This window comes from Morone saxatilis, unplaced genomic scaffold (assembly GCF_004916995.1).
Source record: "Morone saxatilis isolate NCDOM2014 unplaced genomic scaffold, NCSU_SB_2.0 Contig23, whole genome shotgun sequence".
Lineage (NCBI taxonomy): Eukaryota > Metazoa > Chordata > Actinopteri > Moronidae > Morone > Morone saxatilis.
In genome coordinates, this window is record NW_023339796.1 from 11,629,211 (window position 1) to 11,646,980 (window position 17,770).

General features: G+C 40.7%; 2 protein-coding genes across 5 annotated transcripts in view; one reads left to right on the forward strand and one right to left on the reverse strand.

Moving 5' to 3' along the window:
* Window positions 1–13,820, forward strand: part of LOC118335273 (oxysterol-binding protein-related protein 1-like) — a 19,882-nt gene extending 6,062 nt beyond the window's left edge. For all 3 annotated transcript variants that reach the window (XM_035671518.1, XM_035671519.1, XM_035671520.1), the window contains 13 exons: window positions 4,863–5,031; window positions 6,370–6,562; window positions 8,614–8,689; window positions 9,386–9,520; window positions 9,623–9,720; window positions 9,798–9,980; window positions 10,083–10,190; window positions 10,472–10,561; window positions 10,771–10,897; window positions 10,995–11,111; window positions 11,260–11,383; window positions 11,483–11,573; window positions 11,946–13,820. In XM_035671518.1, coding sequence (XP_035527411.1) covers window positions 4,863–5,031; window positions 6,370–6,562; window positions 8,614–8,689; window positions 9,386–9,520; window positions 9,623–9,720; window positions 9,798–9,980; window positions 10,083–10,190; window positions 10,472–10,561; window positions 10,771–10,897; window positions 10,995–11,111; window positions 11,260–11,383; window positions 11,483–11,573; window positions 11,946–12,048 — 1,614 coding nt within the window. In that variant the 3' untranslated portion in view covers window positions 12,049–13,820. The remainder of the gene's footprint in view (window positions 1–4,862; window positions 5,032–6,369; window positions 6,563–8,613; window positions 8,690–9,385; window positions 9,521–9,622; window positions 9,721–9,797; window positions 9,981–10,082; window positions 10,191–10,471; window positions 10,562–10,770; window positions 10,898–10,994; window positions 11,112–11,259; window positions 11,384–11,482; window positions 11,574–11,945) is intronic.
* Window positions 13,821–13,945: 125 nt separating this feature from the next.
* The window catches only part of LOC118335274 (tetratricopeptide repeat protein 39C-like), an 8,485-nt gene continuing 4,660 nt past the window's right edge, over window positions 13,946–17,770 (reverse strand). For both annotated transcript variants that reach the window (XM_035671521.1, XM_035671522.1), the window contains 3 exons: window positions 16,205–16,309; window positions 16,064–16,102; window positions 13,946–14,725 (listed from right to left, as the gene is read on the reverse strand). In XM_035671521.1, the coding sequence (XP_035527414.1) occupies window positions 14,636–14,725; window positions 16,064–16,102; window positions 16,205–16,309 (234 nt within the window). In that variant the 3' untranslated portion in view covers window positions 13,946–14,635. The remainder of the gene's footprint in view (window positions 14,726–16,063; window positions 16,103–16,204; window positions 16,310–17,770) is intronic.

The window sequence follows — 17,770 nt, forward strand, 5'->3', positions numbered from 1 at the left end:
AAGAGGGATACACACACACACACACACACACACACACACACCCTTGGACTTGGATCCACACACTCCCGCTCTAGGGAAAGGCTGTGCATTGAGCGAGGGAACTGAAGCGCGTGCATATTCACAGGCTCAGCTGGAGATACATGCATTCACCCTCACACAGTGAAAATACACGCTCGCAGGCACACTTCCACATGCCAGAGCATCCGAGCGCAGAAGGAAGAAGAGACAGTGACGGCACTCTCATCCAGTATCTGCACAGGTACAAACCACACACTTCTTGTCTTCTTGTATCTCATTGTTCTTTATTGTCAGCTAAGCAAACTGGCTGTGTTTGCAACGTGCTGTTCCATTTTGACTTAGCGTAAGGTGTTTGAAGTTTGGCACAGATTAGATTTAGTCTGATGTTTTAGCGTTTTGTAGATATGATTGCTGGCCTGAAGCGTTGGCATAGGCGAAAGCTATTCATTAATATGCGGCGGTAATTCCTATGGATGTGACGATTTGAGTTTAGAGTGTGAAATTGAACATGTTTGAAGTGGTACTAAACGCTGCACAGCTCGTTGCACCTTTTTTAATGAGATCAATTTATAATGTAAGGAATTCTGTCAAAGTGAAAACATGGGAGGACTTATTTGATATGGTGATTCTGAAATTTAAGCTTTTAAGATAAAAGAGTGTGGGTCTCACCATTTTAACGCAGCAGTAGTTCTTTTGTGATTTACATTACTGTTAATTATTAATATTTTACTATTAATTTTAAATTGGCACTCACAATACCACACTAAAATGTTGAAACTGTGTCTACTCATTGCTGATTATAGTATGGTGTGCACTGCAACTCTCATTGTAAAATCATCTGCAAAGAAGCAGTTAAGATTATATCTATATTAAGACGCAGTTAAGGACTCCTGTGTCTACATGTGTGGTTTTGTATAATACTGTGAAGATAACTGAATTAATTCCACATCTGATACTGTAAAATCCTGCTTTGGAAGTCAGCTGGACATAATACTGCACAACAATGCTCCAAATGCATTATGTTTACACAGTGATGTGTGCATTGCCAAACCACATTATCTTAGTATGAATTGGCAACAGCTGCTGTCCTGTCACAAGGAATAACCTGGCATTGTTATCACAGGTCTGAGAACATTCATTGCAGTCTCATCACCCAGGAAGCATTGTGTCAGAACAATGGACACTGGGTTCATTTCTGACAAAAAAATAAGAAGAAAATGTCTTAACAAGCATGTTACATCGATTGGTCTCGAGCTAAGCTGGTGCTACTACGTGTACTAACAGGATTATATTTCCTACACTGCTGAGATTGCCTGTATTAGGCAGTATTAACTCTAATCCCACATTTCCATTGTCCCACCCCAGATGCCTCCATTTGCTGCCACTTACACGTTTGTTTCCTGAAGTACATAACATGCAGTACTCACATGCTGTCGTAACTGTGCTTTGATGTCTGGGCAGATGTAAAATAGTTTTTGCAGCAATTACAGTTACCCTTCAGCAGAATATATGTGGTCTGACCCATTTCAGCAGATGCTGCAGGAATAAAGTATGTTAGAGAGATTAGCACATTTATACAGGACGTGCAGGGCACAGTATGAATGGTTGGTTCTTGGTATTTAAAGTTGAGAGATGTGTGCTGCTAACTTTGCTTCTTTACAAGAACATTGTCACGAAGATCGAGCAGCATAGAGACAGTTCTGGGCAGAAACTCTCTTGGGGGTTGTGACAGTAACACACACAGATTTATAAGCCCGACCTAGGCAGCAGGCTTCCACACCTGTCAAGAAAACAAATGGAGGCTTACAGCATGAAACCACTTAGTGGTGACACGCAGATAAGCAGATCTGTCAGTTTGTATTGCTCTGAAGGCAGGAAAATGACAGCATAGTATCTTTTCTTTTTTCTTAAATGTTTTTGTCCACAGTCTATAAGAAAGCCGATTGCCCTTAAAACCCTCAGGGACTGGTGGGAACACAAAGTACCGTTTGACCTTTACTTAAACCATCACCATATGGGTAAACTGACCTACTGACTGTCATCTCTCACCCAGGAGAGGCTTCTCTAGGCGCAGCTAAATGTTCTTGTATGTCCCTGCGCTGACTTCGATCTTTGTTGGGTCACACAAGATCTGTATAAGAGGAGGAAGTGTCTATAAAACCTTCTTTTTCTGAACTTTTTTAAGCCAAGGGTATGTATGTATGTATAGAGAGGTACCTGAAATTATTTCTGTGTAATTGGTTACAGCATTTATTTGCTGCGCCGGTGCTTACGTCACGCTCATATCATTTTTTTTTTTTTTTTTTTGCGCTCCCAGTCGTCATCGTCATATAGTTACAGCTACAGAGTACTGTATAGAGCTATAATAGATTTGCCTCTGAGATTTGCTTCCCCTTCAGCAGAGAAAAAAACAAATTTTAGAACAAAGTAAAAGCTCTACCCTTTGGGGTGTTGGCCAAGGAGAAGCTTCCCTCCCAGGCTTCAGCAACAGCTACTGCACACAGCCTCAGCAGAGCTTAAAATAGCGTGGTTTGTGCTCAGGCGAGAGGATGCAGCGAGAGCGAAAGAGATGGCTGGGATAGTTACACAACAAAGTGTTCTGTCCCTGGCTGGGCTCTTAAGCCAAGTGCCTGGGACAGGGAGTGTTAACATTCTACACAGCGAGCTCATTTATGTGCCACAATACATTTAAAAAGATGCTTGCGGGAGCTCACAAGGACAATCCTTTTTTTTTGGACACTCATGATATGTCAAATGGGTTTAATTAGCCAGTGCCAGAGTGTGTTATTGCTGTTTCTGATTGGACGCATGTTCAAGGTCATGTTTTGGCAAATTGGCTGATAATCACAGCACAAAACATTTTAGATGACACTGGCCTTCCGACCACATTTTGTTTAAATTGTGTTTTCCTTAGCATTAACTTTTCAATGAATTGTCTCAGAAACACAACTTTTTCTCTTTCTGTATAGAAGCAACAGAATCTGCACATCTAAAGTGATACTGTATTCCTGTCTTCACAAAAAATTTCCTAAAGGGGCTGAGCATACAGTATAGTAAGTGTGATGACAGCAAGAGCAAAGGTGTGAAGTTTGCCCTTGACTGTGGGTGTGAGACCTTGTGTGAAAGAACCTTCTGTCACAGATGCATGTGCAGTACTTTGTCTGGTTTTCAAGTATACAAGTAAAGGCATACAGGTCTATATAAAGTGATCATGGATAACAAGTGCGATTGTGGCGTTCTAGCTACAGCAGATTTGTGTATTTGTAAAAAACGGGATGATAAGTTGAATGTTGCTTAAAAAGTTCTAATCGGAGGTTTTATATTTTGCTCTGTTTTAGGATCTACATATTGTTGCACAGGAGTCATTCTCACCTTTCTGCTTTGTATGTGTAATGAAGTTTTGCTGAGTCAAGTCTTGGGCACAGAAGAAATTAGGTTTACATTATGTAATTCATTTTATTTACATAATAAACCCTTAGCTGGTATTAGGGGTGCTCCAATTGAATATGAATGGATTGGAATCAATCAATATTCATTCAAAGTGGCTGGATCAGCAGCCTTGTAGTTTGCTGATATGAAAAAACAAATCTGCAAATGGATAAATATGTCACTCTGTTATTACTGTCCCATCCATCATGTGTGATCTCCAGAGTCTGAAGCTGTTTATGTTCCCTGCCATTATCTATATACTGTATATTATGTATTGTATTATGATTTTAAGCACGTCTTAGAAGAGATTAGCACTATTTAAACAAAATGGCAGGCAATAGGGTGTATTTCACATGTATTTCTTTAATGATCAATATTTTAGAATAGAATACCACCAAAATATTTTTTTTTGACCTTGTTGATCACATACGATCTCCATGGCGGTCACTGAAACATTGTTCCCATAATGGCTAGAGCCACATATTATATATATACCAGGAAACTGGTGAGTCACAGATACACTTACAGGCATGAATTATGACCCCTCTTGAGCACATCAGCAGATGCAATGACAGGTGCTCCTTTGTGCATGGCTGTGCACATAACTGATAATACTTCAGGCACTATAAGGGATGAGGGTGAACTTTTCGTCTTTAATAGAAGACATTGGCTCTGCTTTGCGGTCTCAGATTTACAGTGTGATTTACAAGCTCTTGTTTCTCTCAGACTCTGCTTCCTTCCTCAAGGTGACTTTTTCTAAACCATGGAGGCCATGCTCCTTTTCTATAAGCATTCAGTGCATTTTCTTTGCTTTGTGGATGCTTTTTTGGGTCTGTTTATAGTACTTAAAATGCATTTGAGTTCATAAGTGTCCTTTTTAAAGTTTTTATTTTTCAAGTAAAATCTTGTTATAGCCATCATCTTATTCTATATAATTCTTGGTAGCATCTGTGGATTTTTATTTAGTTGCCTGTCTTCTGTTTAGTTAGTAAAAGACACATAACAGCAGCAATAGACAATAGGAAACACTGATATAGTCTGTCCTACAGTGGCCTGGCTCAGGTTGCTCTGAAGGGACACTCAATCCTGGGCTACAGAGCTCTCGGAGACTGAGGTGTTTGGTTCCGACTGGAGGAAACCAGATCTGTGGGCAGGGTCAGAACAATGACCTGCCATCAGAACCACAAAGCGACAGACACTGTGGCAGCAACAAAAGCAGATCAATACCTCCGTATTAATCAGACCATCAGTCAGTCATAAATTTGCCAACACTGTCCGTATTGTACTCATGTTGGATCAAAATATATATATATATATATATATATATATATATGAGCATATCCTCTTCATTTACTTTAGCATGTCTGTGGGGTTTGCTTGTGTGCTTTATCTGTCCAGTGGTCCTGTGTTTGCAGGTGTGGAGTCTGAAGTTAGAGCAGGAGGTGGAGAAGAACAAAGCTCTGACAGAGGCTCTGCGGACATTGGCAACTGATCACCACGAACTCAAGCAGTCCCTGTGTAAGACCAGAAGGTTGTCTGCCCTCAGTACCCTCACTGAAGATGACTTCTATGACGCTGTGTCAGGTCAGCAGCCCCAAGGTGGACAGTTAGTGAAGTAATCAAGAGGTCACCATTTTAATGGGGGCTATGTCCTCATACAGTGTCTTGGCCAGGTCATAAATTGGACAATTTAAGTCTCAAGCATTATCTGGATGTCAAACATATCTGGAATATTTTCTTCACTGGTAATTTTTCTACTATTAAGTTGCATGTTAAGTAATAGTGAGTTGTTGTTAGCATGCTGTTGGTTTCACACTATTCTGCTGCTTGACTGCTGATTGCTGTGAAGTGCAAAAAAAAGGAAAGAAGAGTGCAAGCTTTCGAACATGGATGTCAAACATATAGTTTTAAACATTAAAAATGTTTTATGAGGAAGATAACTCCACAGGGCATCTTTTAGGATTTGTATTTACATACAGTTGTCACTTTAATTACAGAAAAATGAGCGTGTGTGTGGTTGTACCCAGTGACAGTCCATTGGCACTCTGTCAGTCTCTGAGATTGCCCAGACAACAAGTATAATTCATCAGTAGTTAAAAGAGATGATTTGAGACTGTTTACTACCCTGTATGTTTACCATGTACAGTATTGTCTGTGGATCGTACAGTTTGCTGCGTCGTATGCTTAAAAGGCATGCCACAGTGAATTTGCACAATAGACTTCCTTCTACAAAATGTTTGTGCACTTTGGGCCAATCTTTCTCAGGAATCATTGCATTATTCATAGATAGCCCTGAGTTATTTACTAGCCAGAGACACTCTGCCCGTAGACTCCGAGCTGTGCTCAGCATATATATGAGAATGTTCACAAATGCCAAGTTGAGTGTGTAAAACCCAACCACGTGTTTTTGTTTATACAGAGGAAATGTATGAAGCTGTGTTGTATCTGCTGCCACCATCAACGCAGTGCATATGGTACAGCCATGCATCTGTCTGAAATTGAAATTTCTGTCAACACATTACTCAGTATACAAGTACAGGCACTTACAATAAGCACTCATAACTCAGACTAGCTTATACAAATATCACACTGTTCTCTCCTCCCTTTATTTATGTACCTGCACTGTCACTGACAGTGCTGGCTAGGGGAGGAGTAGCATCCAGCAAGCACAGAGCAAACAATGTTGGAGGAAATGAAGCCTGTGTTGCCTCTCATTGGAACACAATCCTCAGGTGGGGTTTGGCTGGCAGCAGGGAGGGGGAGTTTGGAGCGGAACTCGATCACAAGTGCTTATTTGCGGACAGTGTGTTGTTCAGGCTGCAGCTTCTCGGAGCCAGGCCACTCAAACTCGTATGTGTATTTGAGTGTTGACCTGGCACACTTGGCATGATCTGGCATCTGGCCCCCGTTGTCATCCCACAGAGTCGGAGTCGGAGCTCTCAGTGAGCGGCTTCCTGTCTGTGGCCAGTCAGTCCTGTGAAGAGGACGAGGGGAGAGACACCCCCCTTCTCAGCAGCCTCCGCCATCCCAGCGCACTCAGGGGGCCTACCGGAATGTCAGGGGAGGGTGACCATGGCAACCAACCAGCCCAATACAATGGAGTCAAGAAGCACAGGTGGGACACGCTCCAGTTATATGATGTCATGCTTGTTTACTGGCTTAAATGATGGGAAAGAGACGAGTGGAAATGTAATGTCAGCCATGCCGAGTGCTCTCCAGACGACCCATTCACTGTTTATTATGTACAAGGCTTCATTTAAGATAATTACCACAGCTGCTAGCAGGAATCAGTAGAATATAACTTTTACATTGTTGAGCAACTCGTATCGTACATCTGGCTTTTAAGTACGCGTGTATGATGACAGGTTGCAGGTCTCAGTCAGCAAGAGGATGGGAGAGTAAATGGCAGAGTTGGTGTAATGAGATACCACCTTTCCACTCTCACACTCAGTCTGTTTTTGTAGTCAGGTGTTTTTGTTTGAGCACCCAATCCACCGAGAATAGCCTGTTTTGTTTTTCCTACCAGAACCAACTCTCCATGCGAACAATCAACATAGCGCTTGGTGTTTTGGTGGGGGTGGGGGTGGTGGTGGTGGTGGTGGTTTCCTGAAGATTTGAAAATCTTTCATTTCCGTGGATGCTGATTCTGGCCTGGCCCCTCTTCCTTAATCCAACAAGTGAGCCATGAATAATTTAGCATGTGCTGGCTCGGAGTAGGAGTTGGAGGAAAGGGGACTGGCTGACTGGCTGGCTAGCTCTGTGTGTGTATGTATGGGTGTGTGTGTGTGTTGTGCATTAAAAATTTATGAGATGTCTGTTTATTTGGAATTACTCCTGTCATTCAAAGATACGTCTGTCCCCGGTTGCCTGTAGATGGTCCTAAGTCTCGTTGTCTAACGTTTCTCTCACTCTTTACCTTTCTTTAACGACACCCTACCACATCGTAAATTCTCCAAAAAATGTTTTATACAGTATTGGAATTGTATGTTTATTTAAACAAAAAAAAACAACAAAAAAAAAAAGGATTTGAAGACTGTTACAGCACAACTATAGACAGTGCTGACTGTAAAAAGTGCAAGTATTGATTTAGCATGTACACGTGTATGGAAAATCCCACGTCACTTCCAGGTTGTTCTACAGCCAAAAAATTACAGGGCCCGCAAATCTTCAGACATGTACTTTGGAACAGAAAATCCCCCTTATTGTGTTTGTTTTTTTATAAACGTCCAAGGAAAGAAAATCCTCTATCTAAAAATAAATTTTTGGGGCCGAGGCTGATGGAACACAAACTAGGCTAGAAGGTATACTCTGCCATGCATCAGTGCTCTGCTCATCCTACAGATGGAGCAAACCCCCATCCCCACCGCTCTGTTTATTTAGCTGAAGTAATGGCTTTTATTTGTATAGTTGCTTTAGCACTCAATTTTAAACAAGGAGACCATCTGCCTCCAGCCAGCATACCTGTGAAACAGTCCTCACTACAGTCCTCACTACAGTTGAGCCCTCCAGCAAGGCTGAAAGATAAACATACCAGATCTGGCCAAGTAACAAAGCAAATGTTTGGTCATAATGAATCTAAATGGTGTGCAAATGTGATTATCTTGTAAAAGTGAGTGTTTTTGAGCCGAGCTTCATATGTGAAAAGACCAATTTAAGAACTTAGTCTATTTATGTCTTTATAACCGGTCTTGAAAACCAACACATGCAGTTGTACATCCATTCATTGGTATTGCATGAGGCTTGACCAGACCAGCTGAAAGCTCATTAGCTTACAGGTGTCAGATGACTTTGTTCCCAAATGGTGGTTCAAGCTATGTTTTCTGCTCTGCAGCGTCCAAATAGTACACGCTCTCAGCTGTAGACAAAATAATGGTTTTAATGTATTTAACTCATGCTCAGTGCAATATTAAAATAGTAAATCATTTTGAGTGTGAAAGAGAGGACATCACATGCTCTCAGACGTCAGCGTTTGCCTGCAATAAATTGCACACCTGAGACAAAATAAACAATGATTTCCCATCAATATAGAGTTGAAACGTTTTTGTATTTGCATATACAGGTAGATGGATGTTTTGGCACAGGATATAGGCACAATCATCCTCATTATTTTAATTCTCTCCCATATTTGACAGCGTTTCTCTTTCTCTTTATACTGCTGTCCCACAGAGCATGTTTACCGGCTCCCATGTTCTCCAGGAATGACGTGAGCATCTGGAGTATCCTGAAAAAATGCATCGGCATGGTGAGGACACATAATTCTCCTCAAACTGATTTTTTTTTTTTTTGTGCTATTTGCTATTTAGAGAAAATGAGCGCTGACTTGAGATATTCTTTTTACCTCAAGACCAAACTCAAGTGAAAAATGTAGGCAACAGTGACTAATTAGTTTTTGTACTTCTACCTTAACTTCTGGTGGCTTTAGGAATATAGTCATTAGTATCACTGTCTTGGAGTCCTCAGGGATCTCAGTCCTCACTCAGCCCCTGCCTGGATTTAATTACATATAATAATGTCTATTAATGTTTTATTCCCCAATTAAATGTGGCTAATGATTCATGCATACGCAATTCAGTGGACAGGCAATAGATATACAGACACACATGGGGTATGTATAAAGTGTGTTGAAGAGTGCAGCCCTGTGATTGTTTTCTCCACATCCTTATGGTTGTAAACCACTGCCTGTAGCTTTACATTAAACCTCAGATATTACAGTTTAAAGTGAGAACATACAGAATAATGTCAGTTGGCAACACCACCAAAACACTGGATTGAGTTGTGTACAGATGCTCTAGAAAGATGGCATTTAGCTCTGTTGTAATGAATCTAACTGGATTTTAGAGCTGCACATGCTACTGATAACTCATTAGAAATGGACCCCACCAACTCCCCATGCAATAGTCCTCACTGTTTCTTTCATCTTCTCCAACATCTTTTTCAGGAGTTGTCAAAGATTGCCATGCCTGTTATATTTAATGAGCCTCTGAGTTTCCTCCAGCGGTTAACAGAATACATGGAGCACACCTCCCTCATCCACCAGGCCAATGCCACCACAGACTCTATCGAGAGGATGAAGGTACCACAGTTTCCACGTTTACAAACATAGACTCAATAGTTATTGATAATGATGTTCTATCATTATTAAATATTGAATTAGTCATAAGCCAATTCTCTGTAGTGTGTTGCAGCATTCGCTGTGTCAGCCGTAGCATCGCAGTGGGAAAGGACTGGGAAACCCTTCAACCCACTACTGGGGGAGACCTATGAGCTCATCAGGTAGGATGTTGGACACAAACTTTTCTTTTTTTTTTTTTGTGGACAGTCCTGAAATTTCATGTCACTGTTCCCATTAGAGACGATCTGGGCTTCAGGTGGGTGTCAGAGCAAGTAAGCCATCACCCTCCAGTCAGTGCCTTTCAAGCTGAGGGCCTCAAGGAGGATTTTGTCTTCCATGGCTCCATCTACCCCAAACTCAAGTTTTGGGGAAAGTGCATAGAAGCTGAGCCCAAGGGACTCATTACACTGGAGCTGCCTAAGTGAGTGCACAGTCTGAATTGTCTGATTTGATTCCTTTTTTGGAGGTTTGCGCCAGCTTATGTTACTTTTGTCTTTACCTTTTTTCTGCTTTGTCTCTGCAGATATAACGAAGCCTACACTTGGACAAACCCCATTTGTTGTGTCCACAATATCATTGTTGGTCAGCTTTGGATTGAGCAGTATGGCAACGTGGAAGTGCTCAATCACAAGTAAAAGAAATCCCCTTCTCTTTATGCTGTCCTGTTTGCCTGCAAATGCATGCTCACCCAGTGCATTTGCAGGCACGGAGACTAGGGTGCATGAATATCTTTCTTTCTTTCTTTCTTCCGAGTGTTGATCTACTTTCAGATTCAGCGTATTGATCATGGGAGCAGAACTGGGACAGTTGCCGTTGGAATAGAAGAGCAGTATAATTAATGTTTGAGAGGCTCAGCTCGTAGAAGGAGAATAGTGAAAGAGAATTGTTAAACAGTCTGTCATTCTGTGGTAGGACCGGAGAGAGATGCAGCATGACGTTCAAGCCCTGTGGCCTCTTTGGAAAAGAGCTCCATAAAGTGGAGGGATACATCCTAGATAAAAGGTATTGACGGCCTTTTAATTAGCAATAATTTAATTATTCATCCGATGTTTAATACAGCCTGAAAGAATGTAAATTCGTCATAAATTACTACATTGTTAATTACCTTATGTCATAGCAGCATAACAGTTTATATGATCTGAGTTTTACTGTGTGTTTTCTCAGTGATGATGTATCTAAAGTTTTATTAACATTTGTTTGTGTGGTTGCAGCAAAAAGAAGCTCTGTGCGATATATGGCAAATGGACTGAATGCCTGTACACAGTAGACTCTACTACATTCGATGCCCACAAAAAGACTGACAGAAAGAATTCAGAGGAAAAAAAGGGCAATAAACAGGTATTAAATTTGACTGCTTTTAAAAATCACGAATGTTCTATCTCCGTTTGATTCAAGTTAAACTTGAGCTTGTGTGTGTTCATCTATGTGGCTCCAGAGCAGTGTGGATGAGGAACCAGAAGAAATGCCTCCACCTGATGCCGAGACAGTCCAGGTCATCCCAGGCAGCGAGCTCATCTGGAAGATAACGCCTCGACCTGACAACTCAGCCAAGGTGCGAGAAGACAGAAAGGGGTGGAAAGAGAAGAATTTGTACATTTTTGAATAAGAAAGATCATGCATAGTAGCTGGAGATGAGGCATTTGTGTTATTTTGTTGCTTCATGTTCTTGCCACCTGCTCATTGCATCCTATCTCTGACAGTTCTATGCATTCTCCACATTCGCCATGCACCTAAACGAGCTGGAGAAGAGCATGGAAGGAGTTATTCCCCCAACAGATAGTCGCCTCAGACCTGACATTCGCGCCATGGAGAATGGAGATATAGGTACAGTGTATGACCTTGATTTGAGTCCCTAGTACGCAAGACCATCTTAAATACTACCTCTGGTGGTATTCAACTTTATATATCATACCTTTTTTATAGATTTGGCAAGTGCAGAGAAGAAGAGACTGGAGGAAAAACAGAGAATGGCCCGGAAAAATCGCAACAAATCAACAGATGAATGGAAAACAAGGTTAGTCACTGAGTAGTAACATGATGTAACGTAATTGCCCAATTGCTAATTTGTTTTTACTAATGTCCTCCCTATTGTCTTGTGCTACCAACTATGCCGTCCCCATTATTATACTTGAGAAGGAACGCTGCACTTGGCCCAAGGTTTGGTTCTAAGCTTTGTTTTGTTGCTGTGGATTTCTCTGGTGTGAAGTGCTGCACTACACCACCCTCCTCAGGACAAAATACACAACTGCAACTGTGTGTTACTGAATGCATATGTCAAGACACTGGTACTCATGGAGATACTGGTGTTGGGTACAAGTTCACCTTGTCATGAATCAGTGTTCTAAATTCTGTCTAATTTTGTTTTCTCTTTGTAAAACCTCTGCAGGTGGTTTCAGCAAGGACCCAACCCTCATAACAAAGCTCAGGACTGGCTCTACTTGAAAGGCTACTGGGACAGGAACTACAGTCACCTGCCTGACATCTACTAAGTAGAAATGCACACAAATACCATACACATGGTACAACACCTTTTGGACTAATCTTATCTGCTGCACTGGGGTTTTTTCACAGTCTTAAAGCCGTCAAAGGCAGTGAAACCCTGACTGAACCCAGAAGCATATATTCTTCAGTAGATGTGTGTGTGTGTGTGTGTGTGTGAGAACAATAAAGCACAAAAACTCTTTTTCTTATTTATTAGTAGTATGGTGTAGACATGTATTGGAAAAACTAGAATGTATTTTAGAAATATTTATATATTATATGTTAGATAGTGTTTACACAGCAACCTTGGTTTTGTTGTTAGTCCGTCCATAATTCCTGCTGGTCATGAAAACATTTTACTCGTCCGCTTCGGTGTGGAGACATACGAGGTAACACCACTATGAACAGCTACAATGGAGTGCATGATGCATTCTGAGCATATTGATTGATTGTCAAGGCTTATTTAACTCGTGCATGCATACTATAATGCAGTGCAAAGTATTGAAATAGACGGTTTGGGAACATTTGCCATTGAGTGGTGTACAAAGAAAATTAGTGTTTACACTGGATGTGTTCATAATCAGCTTGTTTGCAATTGATAGTAAATCTCATTCTTGCTGTTTCTCTGCATCCCTTATTTCTCTGCAGAGATGACTATGAAGATGGCAAGTAAAATGTTACCACATCCAACAAGAATCATGGCCAGCACTACAACAAAAAGACTTATTTTTTAAAACATCATTCAGCCCTTAACTATGTACTGTATAGATATGTATAGAGACTAAGCCACTAGTCTACTTGACTCTGTAGATACAGTAGCACTTTTTTTTTCTTCTAACTATACTAACGCAGGGACACTGGCTCTGCACTTATAGATTTGGGTGTGCGTGTGCGTAAAGGTCTTGCCATAGTTAAAGTATAATTAGCTATATTCCTAGTGCTATTGATCTAATTGTAATCTAACATCACAATAAATGCATGTGCATCACTAACTATGCAAGCCTTACCTCCTTCACAATCAAGCAGTAATTTTCTCATGTTGTGGGTGGCTGCTAAATGTTTGTTTTTTCTGTTATCAGTCTTTTGGGTATCAAAACAGAATTTCTATTGTTGCTGAATAAAAGCTTAATGTTAACTGAACTTTTTTTGGTTTTGTGAGAGTTGCTTTAATTTTTAAGGAAATATGTGCATTAGGTGGGTGTTTGCTGAATTGTGGTATTACAAGTGGAATTAAAAATTAATATATTTTACTAGATGCTGTCTACCCCACTGCCTTCTCTACCAGGGGCCATGTCCTACTTACATGCCCCCAGCGACTCTTTGTGAAATTTGTCTTGGTCTTCCTATTTTACTGATTTACCTCCAAAATTATGCAGACTGTTCTTTTTCACAATTCATCCATGGATCCCTAGGGGAAGAATCTAAAATTCCCAGCAGTAGTTTGACCTGTTCATATCAATAATTTTTGTTTTGCCATTGTAAAATACATACAGTTGGAAGTTATAAGGTGCACCTAGCTAAGTCCTGCAATAAATCCTACCTTAATGAAGGTTATAATGTTACTGTTTTAGAGGCATTGATTCACCATTATGATGCTTTTAGAGGCTGTAGTTTGTGGTGCAGTTGAGCTGTATTGCAGTATACTAAGGTGTTAATATTTTGTCCTTGCCATTTATATAATTGAGGTTAGACTAATGCAATCGATATTCTCTGCTGCTCATGTAAGTACCCACTGTGTATTTGTTTTAAATTGTTGGAATGATTAAAAGAGTTATCAGTAGTGTTATTTGTGAGCTTTTAAATCATTTGTTGCACAATGCAGTATATGTATTTATCATGTACATCTTGGTGCCCCACTCCCATATAATCACCTCATTATAATCAAATATAGTGGATAAAACAAGATTTAATTTTACAATATTCATTTTATTATCTTAAAACAAACAATATAAAAGGAGAGCCAGTATACAGCCAATAGTAGCATTGTGCACTTATGCCACACAACAGTGGCACAACACGATGTTGGCACATCTATTAAAACTTTTGCGCAAGACATATTTACACCAATAAAAACATTTCTGCTTAAAAAAGGGACAACGCTAAAAAAACTGCTTTGTACTCATGCCTATGGATTAGCAAGCCTTTACAGCACAAATGTCAAAGTCAGCAACCAACACAGACGGTAAGAATATCCACTTCTCATTCGCTTTAATTGCTTGGTCAAATAATAATGGATATGTGCCATGATTCAATTTGACTTCAAATCACAGGGAAAACCATCAGTGGAAGCAATATGAGTGATGCTTTTTAAAATTAATTTCTAGATTTTCATCTGATTTAACTGGCATCTAATTTTGAAATTAACCATGTAAACAATAAAATCCTAATTTGTTCTCTAATATAGTAACACAAATAAAACCCCTCTTGTAACTGTGCTACCATAAAACACAATATATATTGCACACATTGGCTCAGAACATGAAAACAATAAATAAAACAACAAATAAAACAGTAACATTAGTGGCAGAATGGTGGTGTGGCTTTTGTCAAAAGACCTCTCTGTCTTTCAGTTCTTTCTGAAGTGCAGATAAAATATCAAGGCTGGGCTTCAGCCCTCACAGAGGCAAGAGCTGAATGAATACGAACATGGAGCCTGTTCTCAAAGTCATATCCGGCATAGTCCTCCTGCATAATCCATGAAAACAGACAAAATTGTGAATAACATTTATTTTGCTCGTGCTCTCCCCTCTAACAAGCTTTGCAGTCATCACTCTCAGGCTGATCAATGCACTCGCTGCCCAATCAAGTAGCAGCATACCCATTAAAAGAGCAGAGAGCCTGCTGCTTGGCTCCTCCTGTGCTGCTGTCAGACACTGCTGTATCTGCTCGGGCATGCAGAGTAGTTGGCTGTTAAAGCAACAGCAGAGAGCCTGAGCTCTAGGCTCCGTCACTGTCAGCTGTCCATCCACTAACAAAGTCGATGCTGCTTGCACCAGACGTCTCCAGTTAAAATTCAGGTGGGTGAGGCTGCACCCAGTGCACCTCAGGCAATGCAGGTGCCAGAACAAAAACTGATGGAACCTTTTGGAACTGCATTCACCACATCTGGAACATGTTGTAACTAGACAATCTCTGATATTCTGGGACAAAGAACTATCAGCTCGGTGTAAATGACATGAAGCCATGACTCCATGCTGAGAACAGACAAAGCAAATACACCTAACACCTAAACCAAAGGTTCCCAACCTGGGGGTCTGGACTAGGAGTCGCCCAAGCTTCACGGGGGGCCTTCTTGATTTTAAGGGGTGTGTAAGTAAATGTAGAGTTAAGTTAATCTAATAATAGAACAACGCCCAAGTGCCAGGGACAACAAAAAAACTGAATTTGAATATAATATGAAATATCCATCAAATATGTCAAATATGTCACACAAATAAGTCAGGGGTTGCCAGTTTACTAAATGATAGAAAAGGGGTCCCTTTAGGAAAAAGGTTGGGAACCACTGACCTAAACCAACAAGGTGCAGTATGAAGTCTCCTTCTCCCTGAGAAGAGACAAAGCCCCATTCACGGCCACTCCACGAAGACAGGAACCTGCTACAGCTTCAGCCAGCTTCTTACATGGCTACATCCGCGACACCACCAACCCCCTCTAGTTCAGTGCCCAGCCGACCCACTGTACTCTGTTCACTGACACTGGCAGTGGGCTTGCTGCTCTTTTATTGGGTATGCTATCACTTGATCAGGCAGTGAGTGTATTGATCTGTCAGAGCACATCCTAAGTTATTTACAAGACCTTTAACTGAAGGCAGAAATAAGGCAAAGTCCTCTCTACTAGGACACTCTACTACTTGCTCTAAATACATTTAATGAGGCAATGTTTTGGTCTCAGGGGTAAACCAATAATGAAACCTGTTAAAGAAGAACTAGTCATGGAACTTGCTACCCACTAATAAAGTTTATGAACAGTCACTAAATTAATGAAAACCAGTAAAAAGCCATGCAATAAAGAAACCTACTGTACCTTGGCCTGAAGCATTAGCATTCTGCCCTTCGCTACAGACTGAAAAAAAAAAGACAATAAAATATTAGACTGTGTGACTTCTCCACCATCTCAGACAAGGTCTATCACACACACACACACACACACACACACAAAACTTGCCTCTGGGGTGTTCAGCAACACACAGGCCAGTTCATAGCAGGAGTAGGGCTGCACGTAAGAGTTGCTCAGACGGCCCACTTCATCCCTTGCAGCCAGATGGAAATACTGCAAAAAAAGGGATTATAGGTCTTACCAACATAACAATTTAACAGTCCTACAACTACAGTTAAGTGCAGCGTATCTTCAGTGTTGGGCATCTTACTTTTAAAAAAAGTAATTAGTTATAGTTACAAATTACTTCTCCCAAAGTAATTAAAAGAGTTAGTAACTCAGTTGCCCACATTGTAAAAAGTAAATTTTAAGTTTTTACTCAGCAAAGTAACTGTGACGTTATTTTTTTTTTCTATAATGCTATTTTATACCCATGGTCTGGGGAATACCTCCGATTCTGATTGGCTGCAGGGTGTCCATTAATCCCCTGTATATGGACACCTACTAGTAGTTCCAGTCAAATTGTCTGTTCATCGTTCTAAATTAATGCGCTAAGCTGGCGTATCAGCCTGTCCTATAAAATGAGTACATTAAGCATACGGGAACACAGTAAAAGCCTCTGTTTACAATTTATTGCAACACCGCAACAACTAATATCCAGTCCCTTCAGTGCCTTATCATCTGAACTTCACAGGGATGGCAACTGTAACACTCAAAGCTGCAAGAAGTACCTTCCCTCTAACTTACTGATACATTGGTATCACATCAGGTGATGTTCGCTTTTCAACTCGCTGCTTCATGCGTGGCCGACAGTAACGTTACACACGGCCCCGAAAATCATGTTGTTCGTGAAAATCTTGATAAAAATTGATTTGGGACAATGAATGGGCTTGGTTAGCTAGCTAGTCTTTGTTGTTAAACATACTGTCATATTATATTTACTGTTATTACCAATATACGTTAGCTCACTGGCTCATGCTGAGTGGACTAGAACATCTTCCCGTTGCCAAGTGTATCTAAGGTCGTCCTATTTACTGGAGGAGTGAACTTCTGTGTTGCAGTAAGAACCTTACGGGAGGGTAAGTGATTGTTCAAGGTATTAGTCCAAAACATCTCAGGCGTTACCCTCAGGGAAACTAAATTATGGCTGTGAAAAACTTTATATTTTGATTGTTAAAAACGCATGAAAATATAAATTAATGGCTTAATTTATTTCCTTTGCAAGTGACGATGGTATATGGCGGGATAATGCCCGACAAGGTGGTCCCATAATCACAGGATTAATGGAACATGGACGACGCGGAGGCCTTAAGAATGTCCCGACGCCTCCTGGGGCATTATCCCTTAACATTCATAACATCTTCTATAAACGTCAAAGATGTTTATAATAACTGAATGAAGAATAAAAACACTATATACAGTATTTTAGAACCATTTGGTAATTTACTTCCAGTTTAAAACGCTAAACCTTTGATTTTCCCTGCTCGTCGCCATTGTCCCTTGTCTTGTGTTTATAGTAGTAGTTAGAGCGTGCAGTGAGACAGCGTGAGCAGGGCATCCGCCCACCCAGCCAATCATTGCATTTGCAACGGTGTCATCATCACCACCCTGCTCTCTCCCGGCAGCTGATGTGTG